At 40.7% G+C, this 17,842-nt stretch overlaps 2 protein-coding genes across 3 annotated transcripts in view; one reads left to right on the plus strand and one right to left on the minus strand.

Annotated features, from left to right (window-relative positions):
* Nucleotides 1-17,842, minus strand: part of DMGDH (dimethylglycine dehydrogenase) — a 114,143-nt gene that overhangs the window by 94,145 nt on the left and 2,156 nt on the right. The gene's annotated exons all lie outside the window — the stretch shown is intronic.
* BHMT2 (betaine--homocysteine S-methyltransferase 2) lies at nucleotides 2,120-16,611 on the plus strand. 2 transcript variants are annotated; one of them, XM_058275331.2, is made up of 8 exons: nucleotides 2,124-2,192; nucleotides 4,752-4,884; nucleotides 6,495-6,586; nucleotides 9,513-9,704; nucleotides 12,150-12,297; nucleotides 12,519-12,701; nucleotides 12,947-13,175; nucleotides 15,658-16,611. In XM_058275331.2, exons 1-8 carry the CDS (start codon nucleotides 2,169-2,171, stop codon nucleotides 15,737-15,739), a joined length of 1,083 nt encoding a protein of 360 aa, XP_058131314.1. In that variant the 5' UTR covers nucleotides 2,124-2,168; the 3' UTR covers nucleotides 15,740-16,611. The 2 variants fall into 2 exon arrangements, with proteins under 2 accessions (XP_071064806.1, XP_058131314.1); XM_071208705.1 differs by lacking the exon at nucleotides 9,513-9,704 and having other exon boundaries at nucleotides 2,120-2,192.

Here is a 17,842-nt window from a genome sequence, read left to right on the forward strand (position 1 = left end):
AAATAAATTCTTTTTACTGGGCTAACTGAAAAAAAAAACCAGAAAAAATAGGCAGTCCCTGTTCAGATTCTTTTGGACTTCTGCTCTTCCAGCACCAATGTTAGCATACACTAATCTGTGTTAAAATCTACCAAGGAGTTAAGGTGTTAGAGGAAGGAGTTAACCTCACCTCTCTTTTCAGCTAACATTTTAAGAATTCATTTAACTGCCACAGACAACACCTCAAAAATTAGTTCTTTAATCCAAAAGAGCAGCCCTGGTGGCAATTTCAAGCAGATGGGGAGAGATTTTAGGCAAATTGGGTCTTCTGGTTTCCTTCTGCCATAGAGTGAAGTTGATGTCCTCCTCTATGTAGGAATAGCATTCTCCTGAAGCCAAATCTTAAATCTGGAGGTCTTAGGTATTGATATCTGGGAAAAAATGGGGGAGGGGGCATAAATGTAGAGGCAGATTCACTGCCAAAGAGAAGCAGAAGACAGAATGAAAATATAAATGTACTGCAAATTAATTTACATTGCTCTTTATTTTACACTTTCCTCTGATTGGCAGAAATTCTAGAATCATCTTTAGATCACACTAGTGTACTAATTAATTGAGGCAGTAAATATGGCAATAAAAAGATGCTCTGAATTCAAATCTTAGTAATTTAGTTATTTTGCTGATGGCTGTTTAGAAAACTACCAACATCCAGATGAAAGTTGAAATTTTCTTGCTTTTACTTGGCATCATGGAGAAGGTCAAAATATGCACTATGATTTTCTTCAAACCCTAGCTAATTTTCTGTTAAAGAGTGTCTTTTTTTTTCATCCCCAAGATCACATTTCTAGTATATACACATCTGACCTTTTCAAGAGTGCTGTCTCTCTGCTAACTCTTGAAATAATTTATTAAAGGCATACTCTTTGCTAGGTGCTGTATGAGGTAGTAGGGACACAGACAAATAAGATACATCACCTGGCCTCAAGCATCCTCCAGCCAAACAAAGGAGATGGGTAAGTAGCCAGACTCTGCAGTACAGCAGATTGCAGACGGGAAAGGAGGTCTCTGAAGTTAAGCAGGACACAGAGGAAGGGAGTGAGCACAAATGAGAGTGAGTCATGGAAGGCTTTCCTGTGACCACAGTGGAAGGTAGTAGAGGGAGGTTGAACTGGAGACCATGTCAGTAATCCAGTGGCACTGAGGATGGGGATGAGGGGACACATAAATAAGAAATGTTAACTAGATACGCTTGGTATAACCCTGTGGCAGACTGCACGTAGGAGGTGAGAGACTAATATTTTTTTTTACAAAGTTATATTTATTTTCAATAATGAAAGCAACACACTAATTTTCAGATCTTTCACACAGTCTTTGGCACAAACTTATCCTCAGTAAATAAGAGCACATTAACAGAATAAGACTGTTCTTGAGACTTTCTAGGGTTTTGTGAGTGTTTTATACAAAATTGGACAATGGGTAAAGAAACACATGCTAGATTTGACTGCCAGAATTCTACACCAATGTTTTTCCCCTCTAGAAATTTTGAGAAGTATAATATTAAGTTTGGTTCTTACCATGGTTAACTTATAAGTCTATTTGCTTTTAGATAGTCGGACTATAGTTTTTAATCGATCTTACATTTTCCTGTGCAGCATTTATTTAATACATTGTGCAGTGATTCTTTATTGACCTATGGACTTTCCCCAAGGTAGCAAGACTTTGAGCTTCTTGAGGACAGTGACCTTGCCTTACCTCAATATTTATCCTTGTCACCTTGAACTGCACCTGGTATGTGTTCAGTTCTCAGGAAAAGTTTAAAGTTTATGTCCCTTTTATGTTTCAAAACTACAAAATGAAAAGAGTGAATTGTGTTTTACAGAGGGAGTAGTTAATATTAACATTTCTTCCACATTCAGCTAAAATTCAGCTTTATAGGTAAAATATGAAAAATTACCACAGTCGGAGTTTTCTCTACCTAAACAGCATTTATGGTCAACATCCCGGCTCCACTCAACTTCCTGCCTCAGGCACAGCAAACAGGAGATGCTATAGAGATCGTGGCTTGTTTCATAGCCTCCAGGGCAACCCCTCCTGATGTGCCTTCTCCAATTGCAGAGAAATGAATGCTCAGCACATTTCCAGACTCCTTTGCGGCTTGGATTCTGAAAAGAATTAGGATCTCCAATCAGATGCACCTGTGTGAGTCTGGCGAGGTATAATCATGGCACGCATCATCACAGCACAGCATTCCAGTGTCCCGTTGAGAGACAGCTGTGGTAGCTATAGCAGCTTACTTATCCTTGTATGACAGCCATGGTAGTATATTCTTGGAGCCAACAGCTCTATAGTGGCTTCTCTTAGCCATGGCAGAGTACAGCCTCCAGCAGACCAATTCAGTGGTATTATTCTGGGAGGCATTCCTGGAGACTCAGTGCAAATTTGTAGGCACCCATTTTCAAATTCCTTTCTGCTTAAAATAGCTGGAGTGCTCACATAGATTTTACACCATTGTTCATAGCAGCATTATTCACAATAGCCAAAAGGTGAAAACAACCCAGATGTCTTTCAACAGATGAATGGGTAAACAAAATGTGATATACATACCATAGAAAATTATTCACCTATAAAAAGGAATGAAGTTCTGATACGTGCACCAACATGGATGAACTTTGAAGACATCATGTTGAGTGAAATAAGCCAGACTTAAAAGGACAGATATTGTATGATTCTATTTATATGAAATAACTAGAATAGACAAATTCATAGAGACAGAAAATAGAATACAGGTGATCAGGGAGACAGATAGGGGGAAATGGATAGACAATGCATAATGGGTGCAATGTTCCTATTTGGATGGAAAAGTTTTGGTAATGGATGCTGATGAGAGTAACACAGCATTGTATATGTGATTAATCCCACTGAATCATATGCTTGGGAGTGGTTCAGATGGGAAATTTCATGTTGTATGTATGTTTCCACATTGAGAGAGAGAGAGAAAGGAAGAAAGATACTAAAGAGACAATGACAATTAAATGTAATACATAATCTTGAATCAGACCTAATAAAGTAGGATAAAATGCCCAAGAGGACATTATTGGGACAATTACAGCAATGTTAAATTTGTTGAACTGGTGACTGTACTTAATGGGGTTACAAAGGTAGAAATCCTTGTTCTTAGGAACTATGCATAATTATTCAAGAAGAATGACATATGCAATCTGCTCTCAAATGTTTACAAGATAGATGGATGGGTAGATAGAAAGGTAGAAAAATGATATAGCATATGCAGTACAATATTAAAGTTGGTAAATCTGAGTATTTGGGGAGGGGGTATATTGGTGTTCTCTGTATGGCTATTTATTATTTTTGCAACTCTCCTGTAAGTTTGAAATTATTTCAAAATAAAAAGTTTTTAAACTAACTGGAGTGGTTTATATTTCCTACAGCTGAACTTGATGTAGAGGATAAAGTCAGAATAAAACCCCTCCCTTGTGTCATTTGATGGAGACAGAAATGATTCGAGCCATACCTTGTCTCCACATTTGGTTCAGTGCTATTAGCAGGGTTGTCCTGGGAGGGAGGACAGTGGGCTCCTTGGGAAGACCTTTGCATGTCTGCTTTAATTCCTGGCTGTTTTTTACCAGATCCAGAATGACTCAGGTTAAGACAAAGACTCTTGTAACCATGATCAAATTAGCTTCCATTCTTACTCTTTATTGTCTTTCTGGCTTTCCAGCCTCTTTGAGAGTGAAAAATAATAATATATCAGGCCCACATATAGTCAGGATCTTTTTGTGTTCCCCAGTGTCCAGCAAAGCTGGTTGGTGTCCACCTTGGGCTGGTCACTTTGGGTGGGGATCAAGCAAAAGAGAAATAGCAGATGCCAGAAGGAACAGAAAAACTGGTTTTCGTCCCAAATCTGTTCTTCCGTTCTTTAATAGCCACAGAGTTGTTGCTGGACACAAGGCCGTCTACGAATGACATTTCCTGTCTTCCCTCGCAGCTGGGTAGAGCCATGAGGCCGAGTTCTCACTTGGAGAATACGAGGGAAGAGATGTGGGTCACATCCAGGTCTGGGCCTAAAACTTTAACTCTGAGCTTTACCATATGTTCTGACCCCATAATTTGAGGCAGAATATGAATGCCTGTGACCCAATTTCAATCTTGCTTTAGAGGACAGTACTCCAGGGCAGAGGCTGGATTTTCTGGCAAGGGCCAAATGGTACATATTTTAGGCTTTGTGGTCCATTTAGATACTGTCACAACCACTCAACTCTGCTGTTGTAGTGTGAAAGTAGCTACAGATAATATGTAAATGAACGACCTTAGCTGTGTTCCAACAAAGCCATATTCATAAAACTGAATTTACAAATACAGGTGGTGGGCCAGATTTTCCACGTGCCAACCCTGCCGTAAGTGATGGCAAAACAGTAAGGTGAAAGGACTGTGTACTTTGGGACTGTTATGTGAGAGGAAAAATAAACGTATTCTTTTATTTAAGTTCATTGTTTGGGGAGACCTCTTTGCCACGGTAGCTTCACTTATACCCTAACACTGACACGTATCCCTATGAGCCTTCTCTGTGCCCTGCTTGTTTGTCTCCCTGGATTCAGGAACTGAAGTATTTTATAGTGATTTCTCAGAAAAGATGTGGCTGGTTAGAAGGAGCACAAAACTGGTGCCTGGATCAACCAAGAAATACAGTATGCTCAATATTTCTGAAATATTTTTAGAAACTGGACGTTTAGGTGATTGTACTTTATTCTCTTCAGGGTATATTGGAACGTCTGGATAGTGGGGAGGTTGTAATTGGTGATGGAAGCTTTCTCCTAACTCTGGAAAAGAGGGGCTACGTGAAGGCTGGACTCTGGACTCCAGAAGCAGTCATAGAACATCCAAATGCAGGTTGGTGTCAGCGTCACCTGGTATTTATCTGGATGACATTTGCTCAGATCTGACAGAAGACAATCAAGGAGACTGCTTCACTTGCCAAAATTGCCATGATGTGGAGACACTGGCAGTACTTAGGCTGAAGCACAGAGAAGAAAATGATTCTCTCTCTCTCCTTCTCTCTCCCTCCCTCCCTCCCTCTCTCTCTCTCTCCCTCTCTCTCTCTCTCTCTCTCTCTCTCTCTCTCTCGCACACACACACATACTCTCACACACACACACTCACTCACATGCAAGCACCTACATTTGCATTTTCATATACAGGCAGTGCTAAAATATACATCTTAATATTGTTCCATGAATATTTACCTTGTGGATATTTAAGAGTGTCCTTAAATAGCCAAACTGTAGTTGCTCCAGATTTTCCTGCCAGCTAATTTATGTTATAAGGCTCTGTGGTAACTGTGCACAGTAAGAATGATTACTAGTCTCTAGCTTAATGGACTACAACAGCCAGATTAGGGGGGCAGGATGCAATGAAATAAACAGATTTACTTCATTCTCCTTGCTGAAAATAAAGGGTTTTGGAGGTAAAAGCTGTGATGGGATTGGTTAGTCACATCAAATTGAAACTATAATTCTATTCTGGCTCTTTTTTTGTGCTTCTTCCCCTACACAAAATGAAAGAATGAAAAGTGTGAACCAAGATTCAAGTTGAAAATAGAACTTTTAATTCTGCTCTGAATTTATTCAACTGTGCACAGTGTGTCAGACAAAACTGGGAGCTGTCCTGGCTCTTCTACTGATCTGCTGTGTGACCTTGGGCAAGTCACCTGACCTCTCCAAGCATCAGTTTCTTCATCTGTCACATGGGGGTATGGCATGTAGTTGTGAGGACTCGTGACTTAAGCCATATGAAGTGCCCAGCACATCCTAAGTACCCAGCGCCCATTATTATTGCTTCATCAGACACCCAGTGTTATGTGGTAGCACAGAACAAAGTTTTGCTTCTGTGGTGCTTATCAGGAAGTTTACATCTGGCCAGGAAAAACCTGTTCTTAATTTTTGAAGCTCTTCTTGCCAAATCAGGAAGGAAGTGTTAAAATAGCAAGGATAAGGGCGGCTAGGGAGGATGAGAGGAGAAAAAAGAAAGGAAGAGAAAGGAAGGACCTCCTGACTGCATTTCCCCCAGGGCTGCTTGCTGTTGCATCCTTGGAGGTGGGCACCACCCATATATGTTCTGCCCATTATGAGAACCTCCTCGTTCTACTTTGTGGGCGGCTCAATGCCGACTGTAAGTGGACCTGCTGCAGCCTTTACAAGCAAGAGAACAGCCATTAGCTACCCTGGCCTTAATCTCTGCCTGTAACTGCCCCAGGCCTTTGAGGCCCATCAGCAGTCCAATATGAAGCTGCTCTAAACAACCCCAATTTGGTAGAGAGTCTGCAGTGTTCTGGGCCGCCTCTGAATTCTCCTGACCTTAATCTGCAACTTTTTATAAATGCTAGGTGTGAAACTGTGTACAATTTAAAGAGATATGAATGGGTCAGCTGCTGCTGCTGCATTTGATAGCTTCTGTGGTTTTTAAATTCTTTTATTTCAACTTAAAACAACTCGTTTTTATAGTTCGTCAGCTTCACACAGAATTCTTGAGAGCAGGAGCAAATGTCATGCAGACTTTCACCTTTTCTGCCAGTGAGGACAATATGGAAAGCAAGGTAAACTGTGGTGTGCGGGGTGGATTGGGGGTCAGCTCTAATAAAAATAACCTCTTGATGGGAAACTGTGGAATTGGTGTGATGTGTTACTACACTTTATTACAAAAGTCACATAAAATATCTATTTATTCATTGTTATCACATAAACTTATATATACCAAATAAATAAGCTTTCTTCTGCTCCTTTAGCGAGGGGAAGGGGAAAGGATAGGCTATTGGAAGGCATGGCCATTGTGACAGTTTGAAGCTTTGTGTAAATACCAGAAAAGACTGTGCCCTTGGAGCTAACCCCTTCCTGTAAGTGTAGGACCCCTTGATTGGATTGAATTGAGTTGGGGAGCCTTTCATTGGATTGCTTCAGTGGGGCATGACCCAGGCTGGGTCTTGATCTTCTTGTTAGAGTCCTTTATAAACAGAGGACTGTATAAGTGGAGACATACAGAGACAAAGCCACAGAGATGGCGAGAGGAAACCCAGAATCGCAGAGAAGAATCTGGGAGAGAGGAAGCCATAGACAGAGCTGCTAGAAGCTGAAGCAGCGAGACCCAGAGGAGAAGCAGATGCCTCCATGTGCCTTGGCACAAGGATGGAGTCCAGGATTGCCTGCAGCTGACCTCTGATGATGCCTTGATTTGGATGTTTTCTCAGCCTCAGAACCGTAAACTTTTAACCTAATAAATTCCCATTGTAAAAGCCAACCCGTTTCTACTATATTGCTCACAGAAGCTTTGAGCACACTAAAATAGCTATCCTTCTGTGTTTTTTTATGGAGAGGAAGAACGTGTTGTAGATGATTTTTTGCCTTCTCGTTTCACATTCTTCTTTTCTTATTGTCCATCTGGAGTCAGGGTGGTCCTGGGGAACACAGCACTGTCCTAGGAATGAGAAGTGGGTTTGATATCTGAATTTTCTACCTATCGGCTATTTGATTTTATGCAAGATTCTCAATGCAATTGAGCATTGGTTTTCTCTCTGCAAAAATGGAGACAACAGTAATGTTCAAACTCATGGAATTGTTGAGAAGACTAGGTAAGATGAAGGCAGTATTGTGAAATATTCTGCAAATGTGAAGAATTCATACTTGTAAATGTTAATGCTCATTTATTATTAAGTCAGCCAACATTTACTGAGTACTTATAGTACATTCACTTTGCTAGATGTTTGGAATACAAAGATGAAACAAAGGCATATACCCTCTTCGGAAGATGCTCACAATCAAGTAGAAAGGAAATAGTTGTTAAAATCCAGATTGGCTGGAGCAACCCAATTGCCCATCAACTGATGAATGGTTAAACAAAATGTGATATGTATGTACACACACACAATGGAATATTAACTCAGCCATAAAAAGGAATGAACCTCTAATACATGCGACACCATGGATGAACTTGAAAGCATACTGTTGAGTGAAATAAGCCAGATATGAAAGGACAAATACTGTATGATCTCACTGTTATAAAATAGTTAGAACAGGCAAATTTATAGAGCCAGAAACTAGAATGTAGGTTACCAGGGACTGGGGTGAGGATAGGGAATGGGGAGTTATGGCTTAAAGTTTACAGAGTTTCTATTTGGGGTGATGGAAAAGTTTTGGTAATGGAAGGTGGTGATGGTAGCACAATGTTTGAACATAATTAACAGCACTGAATCGTACATGTGAATGTGGTTAAAAGGGGAAGTTTTAGGTCACATATTTACTACTAGAATAAAATGTTTTTAACAGAACAATAGGACTGTAAAATACAAGCAGGGAACTCTAATGAATGATAATACAATTATAATAATATCATTTCATCAGTTGTAACAAATGTACCACACAAAGGCAAGGTATTAATAATGGGGGAGATGGGATCTCTGTATTTTCTGCATGATTTCTTTGTAAATCTACAACTTCTCTAATTAAAAAAAAAAAAAAGCGGGAAACGGACTTTGGCTCAGTGGTTAGGGCGTCTGTCTACCATATGGGAGGTCCGCGGTTCAAGCCCCGGGCCTCCTTGACCCGTGTGGAGCTGGCCATGTGCAGTGCTGACGCGCGCAAGGAGTGCCGTGCCACGCAAGGGTGTCCCCCGCGTGGGGGAGCCCCACGCGCAAGGAGTGCGCCCATGAGGAAAGCCGCCCAGCATGAAAAGAAAGAGCAGCCTGCCCAGGAATGGCGCCGCCCACACTTCCCGTGCCGCTGACGACAACAGAAGCGGACAAAGAAACAAGACGCAACAAATAGACACCAAGAACAGACAACCAGGGGAGGGGGGGGAAATTAAATAAATAAATAAATCTTTAAAAAAAAAAAAAAAGAGAAAAGGGAGCAGATGTGGCTAAAGCAGTTGAGCACCTGTCTCCCACATGGGAGATCCTGGGTTCGGTTCCCAGTGCCTACTAAAGAAAACAAACAATGAGCAGACATTGAGCGAAAACAGTGAGCAGACAACAAGCAAAAACTATAAGAGCAGACAACGAGCAAAAAAACACAAGTAAGATTAATTAACAACAAACAGACAATGAGAAAAAAAACCCAAAGGGCAGGGAGTGGATGTGGCTCAAGCAGTTGACCGCCCACCTCCCACCTCCCATATGGAGGTCCTGGATTTGGTTCCTTGTGTCTCCTAAAGAAAAAACAAACAGATGAACAAAAACAACAAGCAGACAATGAGTAAAAGAGAAAGTAAAACAATGAGGAAAAAAAAACAGATGAGGAAGCCATTTTGGGGGGGATCAGGAATTCAGTGTGGCAAGTACAGTAACGGAAATAGGTCACTCGTTGCAGAAGAGATAGCACCCAGTTCTGCTGGTTTTCTCCTTGTATTTCAGTTTAAAGCAGCAATTTGTACTTATCTTCCTCCCTCATTGCCCCCTATGAGCAAGTTATCTATTACATTGTATCTCTAAAACCCAGGTTCACTCTCTGAACTGTTGCTTTCTCATCTAGTGGGAAGATATAAACGTTGCTGCCTGTGACCTTGCCAGGGAAGTGGCTGGGAAAGGCGATGCTTTGGTAGCAGGGGCAATCTGCCAGACATCAATATACAAACGCCACAAGGATGAAGCTAGAATCAAAAAGATCTTTCGACTACAGCTAGAAGGTTTTGCCAGGAAAAATGTGGATTTTGTGATTGCAGAGGTAAGCCCAGTGCTAGAGGGAAAAGATCAAACCACTTTTGGCACACATCGACTGCATACACAGTCTTCACCTCTCACTGGGGTATTAGACTAGCTTATGGCTGCATTCCCTCCTTGTAGACAGTCAAAAGTTTATTTAATTTAAAGATTTATTTATTTATTTATTTCTCTCTCCTTCCCCCCCCCCCCCCCCAGTTGTCTGTTCTCTGTGTCTGTTTGCTGCATCTTCTTTGTCCACTTCTGTTGTTGTTAGCGGCACGGGAATCTGTGTTTCTTTTGGTTGCGTCATTTTGTTGTGTCAGCTCTCTGTGTGTGCGGCACCATTCCTGGGCAGGCTGCACTTTCTTTGGCCTGGGCGGCTCTCCTTCCGGGGCACACTCCTTGCGCATGGGGCTCCCCTACGCGGGGACACCCCTGCGTGGCAGGGCACTCCTCGCGCACATCAGCACGGTGCATGGGCCAGCTCCACACGGGTCAAGGAGGCCCGGGGTTTGAAGCGCAGAATTCCCATGTGGTAGACGGACGCCCTATCCAGTGGGCCAAGTCCGCCGCCTCCCAAAAGTTTATTTAAACATACTCTCTTCAAGGTCACCATTCTCTCACTTGGATTCTAGGTTCTCTGTGAAACCAAAGGGACAGACGCAGGGGATACCTGACGGTAGCCTTTGGCTTTCTAAGGTCCGGGGGTAGCATCTCACCTCTTTCAAAGACCCTTAGAGTCTGCAGTGGGTGGGGGGACAGTGGTCTAGGAAGCATCTTCTCCCCAGGGAGTGGCAGCACTGCAAGGAGCTGGGGCGGGGCTGTGTGTATGCGGAAACAGCCTGCCAGATAGATAGCTGCTCAGGCTCACACACACCCCACCAGTACCACCTGACTTCCCAGTCGCTTCCTTACCATCCTCCATCCACTCCTGGCTCACCCCCTCTTCTCTACTTTCATTCATGCTATAAGGTATGAGTGATATTTTAAAGAAAGACTCAGCAGTTTTACTAAGACTCAGTCTTAGTAAAACTTTTGTTTCTTTAAAATTTTTATTTTAAATACTCAATTACTTTAAAAACTTTTGTTTTTGTTTTTTTAACAGTCATCATCTCACTGAACAAATGACTCCAGAATGAAAATCCATATATTATTCTTTGTTGTTGTTGTTGTGTAAATTATGAGATACAGGGTATTAAGCACTCAGCACCTTTACATATATGATTCTTTTTTTTAAATGTTTGTTACTTCTCTTTTTTTTAAGATTTATTTTATTCATTTATTTTTTCCCCACCCCCTCATGGTTTGCACTTGCTGTGTCTGTTTGTCTTCCTTGTTTCTTTAGGAGGCACAAGGAATTGAACCCAGGACCCCCAATGTGGGAGGGAGGCGTCCAATCGTCTGAGCCTCCCTTCCCCACTCTGTTGTGTCTCTTGTTGCATCATCTTGCTGTGTCAGCTCACTGTGCCTACCCCATCGCATCAGCTTGGATGTACTTGTTCGTACTCCTAGAGGCACTGGGAACCTCCACTCCCTATTTTGTTGTGTCTCTCATTATGTTTCTCTTCTTAAGTCTCTTGTTGAATCATCATCTTGTTGCATCAGTTTGCCATGTGTCACAGCAGCTTGCTGTCTTTTTTAGGAGGCACCAGGAACTGAACCAGGGTCCTCCCATGTGGTAAGCAGGAGCTCAATCACTTGAGCCACATCCACTTCCCCATATATATATATTTTTTGCTATTTCTAAGTTTATTTCTGAGTTGCAAAGGTTATTTCCCCTTCCCCATGTTTTTAGAATTTTCTGTAGTCCCCCACTCAATCTTTTTTTTTTAAATTTTTTAAAAATTTAATTCCCCCCCCCCCCCCCCCCGCTGTCTTTTCTCTGTGTCTATTTGCTGCGTCTTGTTTCCTTGTCTGCTTCTGTTGTCGTCAGCGGCACGGAGAGTGTGTGTGGCACCACTCCTGGGCAGGCTGCACTCTCCTTCGCACTGGGCGGCTCTCCCTACGGGGCGCACTCCCTGCGCGAGGGGCTCCCCTACACAGGGGACACTCCTGCATGGCAGGGCACTCCTTGTGCGCATCAGCAGTGCGCATGGGCCAGCTCCACACGGGTCAAGGAGGCCCGGGGTTTGAACCGCGGACCTCCCATGTGGTAGACGGAAGCCCTAACCACTGGGCCAAGTCCGTTTCCCCCCCATTCAATCTTGACTGCTACAACAAACAGAAAGCATGAGATCCTTCTTTTTCTCATGTCTATAGTGGAAACCTTAGCAGCAGACATTAACTGCTCAACTTAAAGGAATTAAAATATTTACTGTGAAATGTATTCTTAGTCTTATAAAGGCAATTTCCTAGCAGGCTTTATCACATATATATTTGGTAATATTAACAACTGTTTTGCAACATTTACATTCCTTTCAAATTCTGCTTTCATTTGGACCGAGAGAATAACTGAGATTTCTCCTAGTACTTTGAGCATGCTGAAGAAGCTGTGTGGGCTGTGGAAGTCTTAAAGGAGTGGGGTAAGCCCGTGGCAGCCACCATGTGCATAGGCCCGGAAGGGGACCTGCATGGCCTGGCCCCCGGAGAATGTGCTGTCAGGCTGGCAAAGGCAGGTAATTTGGACCCATAACGTGATAAGCAACTCAGCTGTAGGTTATGGAATTTAACAAAACTCGCTTCCTAGTGTGAGAACAGTTGTATAAAATCAAAGAATTAACCTATCCGTTTCCTTCTCTGTAAAACGTGAGGGGGGTTGGAGCTGGGGAGAGAAAAGCTCATCTCTAAGGAATCATTCAGCTACAAAAAAATGTCAGTTCTTTATTTCTTGGCTCAGGGGCTTCCATCGTTGGTGTGAACTGCCGGTTTGGGCCTAGGAGCAGCCTGAAGACCATGAGGCTCGTGAAGGAGGGCCTGCGGGCAGCAGGATTGAAAGCCCACCTCATGGTGCAGGCCCTGGGGTTCCACACACCTGACTGCGGCAAAGGGGGGTTTGTGGATCTCCCAGAATACCCCTTTGGTAAGCTCAGGCCCCCTTAGGTTGCTGTCCCTGTGGTTTCTTGCCGTAGCAAAATTGACACGGCTGTAAATAGGCTTACGAGACCTCATGAAACAAAAGCATTCAGCATTGGCCAAAACTGAGCTACCCAAAGGAAGCATAATCTAAAGTTTATGTTTTTTTGATTGGAAAATGGATGTCCATCAGGGCATCTGTCATTTGAAGATGGAGAAGGTAACAGAAATGCCGCAACTGCTGTATTACAGGCCTGGAGCCCAGAGTTGCAACCAGATGGGATATTCAAAAATATGCCAGAGAGGCCTACAACCTGGGTGTCAGGTACATTGGTGGGTGCTGTGGATTTGAGCCCTACCACATCAGGGCAATTGCCGAGGAGCTGGCCCCAGAAAGGGGGTTTTTGCCACCAGCTTCAGAAAAACATGGCAGCTGGGGAAGTGGTTTGGACATGCACACCAAACCCTGGATTAGAGCAAGGTAGGAGTTTTTAAGGTAATGTTTTGATTATTTTCCTTTACTTTCACTTATTGTTATAAAAGTTATATATGCACATGGTGATAAAGATTCAAATAGTATGTGTATATAATGAAAAGTAAGTTGCTCCCTTGCCAACACCAGCCCTATTCCCAGAAGTGAAACATTTGCATTATGTTGTGTTCTGTCATTCTAATTGTCTTCCATGCTTTTTCGTAGGTTGATTCTATTATGTGAAGCTAGTTAATTAACATTTATCATATTATTATAATTATCACATTAAACAAGCAGACTCATAAAATACAATCAGAGCTAATTTTATTTTTGTCTCCCTTATCCCTTTAAATCTGATTCCTGGGTGAATTTCTTCCTCTGCTTCTGTTTGAAAGCACTAACATGCTCCAGGACCTTTTTTTGATACTTTTAGGTTGTAGAGAGTCCCATCATCACTTTACTTTGCAAACAATCTCAACTCAATAATTAAAAGTCCTTTTAATTAAAGACACTTTTAATTATTCCATGTAAAATAAAAACTCAGAAAATGTTTCCAACTCCTCTGGCCTAAATCCTCAGTAGGCAGGAAGCCAAGAAAAGCCTTCGCTCTTCCCCCAACTTATCCATCCAGCCTCCTTCCCATCTTGCTAACCATGGTTTCTGATCTCTTCCGAATCAAAGTGAGAAAAGGTTGGAAAAGGGGATTAAGATAGTTATGCCCCTACACTGGCACCCTTATAGAAAGATTCTGCATCCTCTGCTCCTGGCAGATCTTCTTTAGCATTTTCAGCGTTCTTTGGAGATTTCCACTGGGACTTTTGTCTGAACTTCTCATGCCACAGTTTTCTTGCAGTTTTCTCTGATTGCTGCTTCTCCCTCAGACCCTGACATTTCAGTAGACTATTCCTGGTCTACCCCATTTTGAGGATTTCATTATCCTTCTTGGGACAGATTTTAAATACCTCCAGGCTGGCTCTCTGTCTCCCATTTAGGCTCAAAACTTGCTAGTGAATCTTTTACCCTTTCTTTAACTAGACAAACACTGAGAGAGTTTAACAGCACCCACTCTGCTCACAAGCCAAGTAGCTGGTACTTTGGTCTCCTGTGTTCTAGATTTTATGGTGTAGAGTAAGGAGGGTCATCTGACTGGCTCTTGGCCACCTACTTTGAAAGTTCTGCAAGGTGGTCTGTCTTGCAACTCACTTTGATTATTTATCATATATTGGAGCCTCCAATAAAGCTTCCAATCTAACATTCTATTAATTAGTGATTTTCTAAACACTATTCACTGCAGGACCAAGTAGTATAATGGAGCTATGGCAAGAGAAAAATAATCATAATTTATAAAACTTCAGGCACTTGAAAGAGAATGTTCCAAGCATCAAGGTCAGATGGTAGTTGAAAATTCCACTGTCCACCTCCACTGTGGTTTTCTTCTGTCTTCCCAGATGTAGATCTCTTTCACCCTTCTATTTTATTCCCTTTTCATCTTTCAGAAACCAGTGGAATTTGGGGCATTCTTCATTTTTTAACTGAAACAACTATTGTAATGTAAATTTATTTGGTTTATAAAAGTAGGCAAGAAATCATTTAGCCAAACTTTTCTTCTGGGAGATATTGATATTAGGAAAAAAAAAAAGGTTTTTGTGGGTACAATAAAAAAGTATGAAGTATAAATAAAATTTAAAAGGTGACAGAAACATACTTTAGTGATCATTAAAATAGTTTAAATGAATGAGAAATTACCGAAATTACTTCTTCTAAGTATCATCACCTAGGAATCCTTAAAATGCATTAATCATTAAAGATAAACCAATTCTGCAGACTAAAGCCAGGTACTCCTTGCACTCAACTCCCAAAGCTACTGATGCTCAAAGAAATTTATGATTCCACAGAAACCTGCACAAATCCCAGATTTCTAACATTTTCATCATCCACAAATATTGATTTATTCCTTATTTGGTAAGTAAAGACTAAAACACTATAAAAATATGTTTGACACAAATGTCTGTGACCAGGAACTTTTGTACTCTTCTGTCTTTACCTAAAAACAAGGAACAAATACTAAGTAATTTGTAGTCTGTTATTAGTTACTTTTAAAAGACTTATATTTTGTTTCATTATATTAAACACTCTTGTCTAAAAAACAATATTCTGCCTATGTAGACTTGTTAAATGTTAAAATATTGAGTAGCCCCTAAAGGACCCTTCTAGAACGTGCATAATGAATGTAATTCACAAAAACATGTAACACTCAAACGGGTCTTTTTCTGAAAGGCCATATGAAGTCTAATGATTGTCACTGAGGACAGAAATGAGAGTAAGGCCCCTGGCATCAATGTATATGAGCATAGTTCTTCTGTCTGCACATTGAAACTAAAGTTTTAGCCTGATCATCCACCAAAGTGAAGTATATCTGACATATACATGGCATGATAGACTTATAAAATAGCTATTAATATTGTTGTTGTTATTATTATTTTAAACACAGGGCTAGAAGGGAGTATTGGGAAAATCTGTTACCAGCTTCAGGCAGACCTTTCTGTCCTTCGCTGTCGAAGCCAGATGTCTAAGGAATGGTGAAAGAAAATCCTGATGTAATAGAACAGAACGAAAGCCCATTCAAACTGCATCTAGAACCTTTCCTCGCCTTTGTCCTCAGGCCACCCTGATGTCTTCAGCTGCTGAACAAATATGTATGGAGCTCTTTTAAGCATATGAAAGATGCAGAGATGAGTGAGGTGGGCCCCTTGTGCAGATATTTACCGTCCGGTAATGCTGCAGTATATTCTTTTGAAGATCATCGAGTATAGTCAAACTTGTCTTTAACGGTGAATTTGACATGTTAAAATAACCAAAAGTCACTGAGAACTAAACTTAGTGAATAAGACCGGGAATTAACTAGGTGCTTGAGTAAGATGGAGTGGGATTCTAAACCTAAGCAATGAGTCTGCTTACTCACATGATTTGTGTAATTGGCTCCAAACCCAATCCCAAAAGAAAAGATGCAAAAAATATTTTAAACAATGGCAGGATTATTGAAATGTATATAACCTTCCAAAGTGATTACTTTGAAAGATGATTTTTTCTTAAAGATGTAAGTGCTAGAATTTTAAAAATGTGTCTTCATAAGTACCATTATCTAACTTATAAGGTATTTAAAGACAAGAATCATGTAATATGCTTTTTATATTTCTCCTTAAACAAGTTAACATTGATCTGGATGTAATAACAAATGCTCAGGGAAATACTTATTGATTGTTAAAATAATTAAAAATAGATCAACCATTTGAGAAACTTTTGAAACTCTAACAGAAATAGTTCAAATCTATCTTGGTCAAATATTTTCTAGATTTATGTTGGTGTTGCTATGTGCCTGTGTCTCTTTTTCACAACAATGTATCAATTTGTAACAATTAAAATTCAAAATAATTTACCTTTTAAAGTGTTTGAATATTTAACATTTCATGGACATTCTTTGGAATAACAAGAACAAACATCTATTAACTATTATGTCTCAGGTTTGTTCTAAGCACTCTTTCTATATATGAACTCATTTAATTCTCAGGGATTAAAAATGAGATAAATGGTGTTTTTTTTAAAATGGTGTTTTTAACACAGTATTTTACAAATGAGGAAACTGAGGCACAACAAGTTTAAGTAATTGCTAGTTAGTAAATGCTAGAATTGGGATTTGAACCCATGTGGTCTGGCCTGGAATCCCTATTCTCAAACACTACATGGCACTGCCTCTGTTGTGCACACAACTGTTCTTTCATCAGAGTCTATCCAAATTTTCCTTTTGCCAAGTTTAAGGGTTTTTTTTTTTTGTTTACTTAAGCATCAATGCTAGCCTGCTTGTTTCTGTAACAACCTTGAATTTATTAAATGTTGCCATTTTACCCAGAATACACAGTTCTTCTCTGCTATAAATTAGAGAGTAAATAATTTACCATCACTCAAGTTTTTAGGGGTCTTTTAGGGTGATTAATACAAAACTGATTAAATGCCTGAATATCTTTGCCAGCGTCCCCAACCAGGGTCATCCAGCTTCTGTTTGGACTTCTCCAGTAATGACTAACTCTCTACCTCACAAGATTACTTATTTCTTTTGAAGATAAATCTGATTCTTGGAAAGTTATTTCTCATGCGTTAACCAAAAGTCTACTAATCAAAAACTTCTACCTGCTTATCCAAATATTAACTTCTGAATCCCCATAAAACAAATTCAATCTGATAATTCTTCATAAATTTGAAGCTACCTCTTATGGCTTCCCTGTGCTACCCTTCCTTATTTCCTCCAACTGAAAGGCACAGGCCTTCAAGACGGGCTTTGCTGTGTATTAGCTATGATGTGGGCATCTTCTTAACTTTTCTGTCTTAATTTCCTCATCTGTAAAATAAGGGTAACGATAATACTGTCCTCACTGGGGTGCTGTGTGGAGTTAATGAGATAACAAGAGACCTAGTAACTGTGCCTGGTATACAGTAGGCATTCACTGCATGTTGTGTAGTATAATATGTTTATGTGACTTGATTTCCAACCATGGTGACTCTCTTCTGAGCATATTCTAGCACCAAAGCCTCTGCTTAAGTTTGATACCTAGTCTTGGATTCCATACTCTGGAATGATTGGTTAGTAAACTAATAAATGATTGTCCAGTAAATTAAGGTTA

Source organism: Dasypus novemcinctus, chromosome 2, assembly GCF_030445035.2.
Source record: "Dasypus novemcinctus isolate mDasNov1 chromosome 2, mDasNov1.1.hap2, whole genome shotgun sequence".
NCBI classification, from domain to species: Eukaryota; Metazoa; Chordata; class Mammalia; order Cingulata; family Dasypodidae; genus Dasypus; species Dasypus novemcinctus.

Coding starts and splice junctions, on each gene's coding strand:
- BHMT2 (XM_058275331.2), top strand. CDS start 2,169: ATGCACCTGTGTGAGTCTGGCGAG. Junction 4,885..6,494: donor CATAGAACATCCAAATGCAG/GTTGGTGTCAGC, acceptor TCGTTTTTATAG/TTCGTCAGCTTCACACAGAA. Junction 12,702..12,946: donor TCTCCCAGAATACCCCTTTG/GTAAGCTCAGGC, acceptor GCTGTATTACAG/GCCTGGAGCCCAGAGTTGCA.